Here is a 6,570-nt window from a genome sequence, read left to right as displayed (position 1 = left end):
AAATATACACAAGCTGCTGCAGAAGTAAAAAAAAAAAAAAAAAAAAATAGGGGCTCGGAAAGAACTGCATGTTCCGAAGAATTGTAGAGACAATAGCAGCAGCTACAAGGTTTTGGACAGCAGGTATCAACTTGTGGAAAGTGAATGACAAACTGAGGACACTGTGCATTATAATGTAAATAAGATCTCACTGATGGAGGTGGGGGGTTCTGTGGTCCAGACAGAAGGTGCATAGGGGCTGGCGCAAGCGCAATAGCAGGGGCACCTACCACGTGCGGTGGCAGGGCGCCGTTAAGGACCCAATCGTGGAGGACAATGGCGTCCAACTTAAGGAAGTCAAACGTGGCCTCCACTAGCTACAAGAGAAAGGTGGGTCCTAAGCCTGAACTCACAGAAGACCAAAAGCAAGAAGTCCGGGAAGCCTTTGACCTCTTTGATTCTGACGGGAGCGGGACCATCGATGTGAAGGAATTGAAGGTGGCCATGAGAGCACTAGGCTTTGAACCCAGGAAGGAAGAGATGAAGAAGATGATTTTGGAAGTAGACAAAGAGGCAACAGGAAAGATCAGCTTCAATGACTTCTTGGCTGTGATGACTCAGAAGATGGCCGAGAAAGATACCAAAGAAGAAATTTTGAAGGCTTTCAGGTTGTTTGATGATGATGAAACCGGGAAAATCTCATTCAAAAACCTCAAGCGTGTGGCCAATGAGCTGGGGGAAAGTCTCACGGACGAGGAGCTGCAGGAAATGATCGATGAAGCTGATCGTGACGGCGATGGAGAAGTGAATGAGGAAGAGTTTCTTAAGATCATGAAAAAGACCAACCTTTATTAAGTGACTAGCTGGGATCCCTGCTTCCGCTTTTGTGAAAGTAGAACAGTTTTGGTCAGTTCCCTCTTCTTGCCTCATTTGTCTTAGTTGGCTTCTAAGCCTCTAGAGCAATTATAAATTTTAAAGATAATTCTATGTGAGTTCTTTTGTTTAATTCTCAAGAGCAAACCTCAATTAAAGGTGCTCGAAGCTGGAGCCCACTCACAGCCATTCATTAACTGAATACAAGACAGCTTCCTAGGACAAACAAAACTGGTTCTCTGGTCACTTATGCGATTTTAAATAACATGCACAGACTGGGTGATTCCTTCAAGTCAGTGTTCTAGTATGGTGAGTTAGAGCTCAGGTCACTCCAGCCATTGCTTTTCACTTAAATGGATACTGTTCTGAAGGATAATAATGTGACTACTTAACAACTATTTAAAAGGGGCTAGGGAGATGGCTCAGCGATTAAGAGCAATGGCTGCTCTTCCTGAGTTTAATTCCCAGCAACCACAAGATGGCTCACAGCCATCCATAATGAGATCTGGTCCCCCTTTCTGCCCTCCAGGCATACATGCAGGCAGAACATTGTATACATAATAAATAAATCTTAAAAAAAAGAAAAACTCTTAAAAAAACTACTTAAATTAAGGGAGGATTATTTATTTAAATTATGGAAAGATACTCCTCAATAAAACCTTGCTGATCCTTCAAAATTAGATTTTCTGAGTGTGGTAACACACAGCTATAATCCCAACACTTGGGAGGCATAAAGCCAGCCTAGGCTACATAGCTCTAGGTCATCTGGAGATTCATAGAGAGAAATCCTGCCTCAAAAACTAGAAGGGTATTGGGGAGATAGCTCACATAGCAAGGTATTTGTTGTGCAAGCTTGGAAACCTGAGTTTGGATCTCAAAAATCCATGTAAAGTTCAGTGCTATCTCCAAAGCTTGGAAATGGAGGGGTAGATTAGGGAGAGATTTCTCTTTAATCCCAGCACTAGGGAGGCAGATACAGAAGGAGCTCTGTGAGTTCAAGGCTAACCTGGTTTATATAATGAGTTTCAGGTCATCCTGGGCTGCATATTGAGAACCTTGTCTCAAAAGAAAAAAGGTGGTGAACACATGTGTACACACATGCAAGCGGGTACCTGCTCACACACATGCACATATCTACACAAACATATCTCACATACACACAAAGCTGGGGCTGTAGCTCTGTATTGCATTATTTATATATAGTCTTCCCTTTGGGAGGTGGTTAACTACAATGGTCACTGTTTCCTAGCTTTACTGCATGCCAGTGAGTCTTCCTTACCTATTGAGGGGTATGGAGGGACGATATGCAGACTTAGCACAGGATAAACATGTAATTTTATTGTGGTCTAAGCAAAGTATAACTTTTTAAGAAATTAAGCTTTCTATTCCCCTTGTTTTTTGAGACAGGATTCCTTTGTCCCAGATTGACCCTATATTCAATATGTTGCCAAAAATGACCTTGAATTTCTAGTCTTCCTGCCTCTACCTTCCAAATGCTGGGATTATAGGAGTTCACTACGACAAAGCCAGTTTGTGCAGTGCTGGGGATAAACTCGGGAACTCCTTCATCTAGGCAAGCACTCTACCAACTGAGCCATATACCTTTGGGTTTGTTGAAACAAAGTTTCACTTGTATCCCAGGCTATCCTCAACTTTCTCCTGCTTTGGCCTTCTTAGTACTGGGGATCAACATCACGTTTGGCTTTTTAAAATGAATATTTTAAAATGAATATTTACAAATGACATGATCTTAGCTCGGTTTTTTTTTTTATTTTTAGAATATATCTGATATATGGGTCTGAGGACATGGTAGACTATTTGCTGCTCAACCATGCGGACCCGAGTCTGGGTCCCCATAACCTACATAAGAGGCCTCTATACTTATATACATAAGTATGCCTCTATAGACCAAGAGCTAGGAGTTGGGGAAGGAATGGTGTAAGACTTTAAGACAATCCTGAAGCCATTTTTGACAATTCTGAATCCTCTCAGCCTCTGTGCCATAGTGCTTCCCCTTCTCCCCTGGGAACCAAGGACCTAACAGCTACACTCGCATGTACTTCAGACTATTGAAAGAAATTAGGCTCACCAGTTCAAACTCATTTACTGTTTCACATCACAGATGACAATATCCAACTTTTCAAGCCATTCTCTTCAGCAGATTAGACCATAAGCAACTTGAGCTTGTCTTTTTTTAAAAAAATTAACCTTAGTTTCAATGGAAAAAACTTGTCTCTTCATAATGTTCAGAAGAAATTTTTAGAACGAGGAAGGGAATAGCTGGACAATAGGATCTTTGGGATAGTCTCTGATCACCAAGGCCAGTACCAGTTTTGAAGGAATGACTTTAATAACTGGTGATACTCTTTTATTTCTGCCCTTTTTTTTGGGGGGGGGGAGAACAGTTTGGGGTTTTGGTTTTGAGATTGGATCTCATGTAGTCCAGGCTAGCCTCTAACTCAAGAATAGTTCTGAACTCCCTCCTGTTTTGTCCCAGCCTTCAATATGCTGGGATTGCACCCATGCCTGGGTGGTGATGACATTTTCCAAGTTTTATACAAATGTAGAATTTCCTGCATAGAAGAACTGCAGATGCATTTCTTTCTTTCTTTCTTTCTTTCTTTCTTTCTTTCTTTCTTTCTTTCTTTCTTTCTTTCTTTCTTTCTTTATAAATGTACATTTTGTTGCTGTTTTATTCTAAACTTCCCAGTCGGCGGTTTCTTCTCTTGCTCTTGGTATATCTAGCACTAGACTTCACTTCCTGCCATCTGCATTTCTCATATCTCCTGACTTTCTTATTGTTTATTTACTTTATTTTATGTACACTGGGGTGAAGGTGTCAGATCCTCTGGAACTGGATCTTCAGACAGTTGTGAGCTGCCATGTGGGTGCTGGGAACTGAACCTGGGTCCTCTGGAAGAGCAGTCAGTGCTCTTAACCGCTGAGCCATCTCTGCAGCCCCTGCAGATGCGTTTCTAAAGAAGTTACCTGAGGCAGAGAGAAGGCTAACCAATAGAAGATTCTCCTGTATATATGCTCAACAAAAGCCCTTGGTTGGAAAAGCCATAGATTTTGCCTTTACAGATACAACAGTGAACTGCTGTGTAGTGAGGGAGACTCATGCTAAGTTACCCACAGCTATTTTTCTGGCTAACCTTGGGGAAAATTACTTATTTGAGCCTCATTGTCTTTGAAATAAAAAAACATTACTTTGCCAAGATAGTGTCAGAATTAGAAACAACTTAAATAAATTAACCTGTACAAATATATAAGGGGATATTAAAAAAATAAGTGAAATGTAGCAAAATGGAGAAGGCCAGAGAACAAGCACATCCCTCCCCATACAGAGCGCAGGAGACTCAGGACGTTTTTCAAAATAAGCAAATCTCTTCACCTGCATTCACCAACACTACAAAATAAACACACATCCTTGCCAGCATCCACTCCAAAATAAGCACATGTCCTTACCCTCATTCACCAACACTTCAAAATAAGCACATGTCCTTACCCTCATTCACCAACACTTCAAAATAAGCAAACGTCCTCACCTGCATTCATCCGCAATAAGGAAAAAAAAGTTTAGGATCCAGTAGGGGAGACTTAAAATGTTTGGCTGGTAGGCTTGCAATTTATCCTGACTTCCCGTCTCTCAAGCTACATCTTTCATCATGAGGAATTTCTGAGCCTGAGATCCAGGGACAGAATCTGGCTTGTACAGAATCACTTGACAGCTATATCAGGGTTCCAACTGAGCAGGTGTCCATATCTGAAATGTGCAGCCCAACCACAAGTGGAGGCTGAAATCCTGTCACGAGGCCAGGACTCTGCATAAGGGCCTGCTAAGGTTTCATTTGGTACTGTTCCTAGCCCTCTTTGCTCTGCCTGCCCAGGGAAGTATTTTTCCCTAATCATGCATCTTTCATGCCATAACACTGTTGTATGTTTTTCTTTTATTTTTGGTTTAAATTTTGAGGCGCTGGGGATGGAACAGCAGAGCCTTACACATGCTTGACAAGTGCTTTACTACTTAGCTTCATCCCAAGTCCTTTTTTTTAAAAATTGAGTTAGGTTGTATACCAGTCACCTTTGAGTTACTAAAATAAAATACCTGAGGTAGGCTGCTGAGACAATGTTCATTTAGCTCAGGGGTATGTCATTGGCATTAACTCCATTCTCCATTGTACCACATCAGGAAAGAGCAATGGTATCAGTACAGGAGCTGGCAAGATAGTATTTCTCTGACCAGAATCAGGCAGAGGTAGAATTCTCCAATATCTTTTGAGGACTGCTGTCAATGACTGGAGGCCCCATCCTCCAGCTCACTAGACCTTACCCCTAGTGTTTTACCACAAATGGCTCCATCCTGGGGGCCAATCCTTTAACACAAGAACATTTGGGTAACACTTCTTCAGATCATAGAAGACATCCAATTTCACATGCATATCTATATTTCTGGCTTAACAACAACTGGATATTGGGTTGTTGAGACAGCACAGCAAGATAATTGAAGACAATATCACCATCCAGATATATATCCAATACATATATTGGTTTTTCAAGACAGGGCTTCTCTGTAGCTTTGGAGCCTTTCCTGGAACTAGGTCTTGTAGACCAGGCTGGTCTTGAACTCACAGAGATCTGCCTGCCTCTGTCTCCCAAGTGCTGGAATTAAAGGCGTGCGCCACCACTGCCCAGCATATCTTTACATTTTTAAAGGAGCTAGAAGAGGCTGATGCAAGAAGACACACCATCCATACAAAACCACTGGCAAAAATCACACAAAGAATGAACAGCATGTCCAAATAAAACTGCAGAGTACAGGGAATTCTCAGCTTGCCTCCTTTTTCAAGCGAGGAGACCAAACACACCAATTGCTGCTAGTATTCTGATAAGTTATGAATACCCAAGCTACTGAACCTCTACATAGTACTTCTGGGTACATTAAGTGGCTTAGTCTACATTTGATACTCAGTGTTCATCAGTGCCCAACAATGATGTTCTCTCTTTCTGCTTCTTGGGACCTTTCTCTCCACAATGAAACCACAAACGCAAGCATAAGGCCATTCTCACTTGCCTTGTAGCAGGATTTTCAAACTCCTCTCTAAACATTGATGCACCCCTTCAGTGATAGGTGGGAAAGTTTCCAGAAATATATGGCATCACTGTGACCAAGAAGAAATCAGACATTGTTGCCTAATAAAAATACCGTAAGTGCAGAATGATGAACTACATGGGAAATGAGCTGATAGGGAAGGACACTCAGGAATGTGGAAGAGTATATCTGACTTCAACTTTGTATGACTTGAAAAAGTCAGAGTGATCTATTTTCCCAAATCCCTCAACTAACAAATTGAGCTATGGATGTCTCCCTAGTCTTTCTGTTGGCTGAAGACCCCACCTTAGCTGTCATCCTTCCTGGGAGTCTTCAGCCCTTCCTATCCGCTTCCTGGACCTTTAGCACCCTTCTTGGAATAGGGTAACTCCTTTCATTAAATCACCTCCTAGGTGGTGGTAGGTACAGAAATGACTCTCTGTCATAATTCCAAACAGTGGAGGGCAGAGGGTCAGGTCACCAAAACAAGCTATAACACAAAACTCCTGGCTTGTTTCTACAGCTGCTCCAAAATTTCCATGGGCTCACCTTTAAATTAAAAGAATTACCTGTACTTTTAAGAATTTGGAAAAAGCCATATGTGAGACTATGAGATCTACTTTTAT

General features: G+C 41.7%; 1 protein-coding gene across 1 annotated transcript; it reads left to right on the top strand.

The window, feature by feature from the left end:
• The first annotated feature begins 286 nt into the window (after positions 1-286).
• On the top strand, positions 287-834 carry Cetn1 (centrin 1). The gene has a single exon (XM_005355743.3). It carries the CDS (start codon positions 316-318, stop codon positions 832-834), a length of 519 nt encoding a protein of 172 aa, XP_005355800.1. The 5' UTR covers positions 287-315.
• The last annotated feature ends 5,736 nt before the right edge of the window (positions 835-6,570 follow it).

This window comes from Microtus ochrogaster, chromosome 18 (assembly GCF_000317375.1).
Source record: "Microtus ochrogaster isolate Prairie Vole_2 chromosome 18, MicOch1.0, whole genome shotgun sequence".
Classification (NCBI taxonomy): Eukaryota; Metazoa; Chordata; class Mammalia; order Rodentia; family Cricetidae; genus Microtus; species Microtus ochrogaster.
This window is presented reverse-complemented; position numbering and strand designations above follow the sequence as displayed.

What these genes read in the sequence shown, in the direction of transcription:
- Cetn1 (XM_005355743.3), top strand. Translation starts at nt 316, where the DNA reads ATGGCGTCCAACTTAAGGAAGTCAAACGTGGCCTCCACTAGCTACAAG.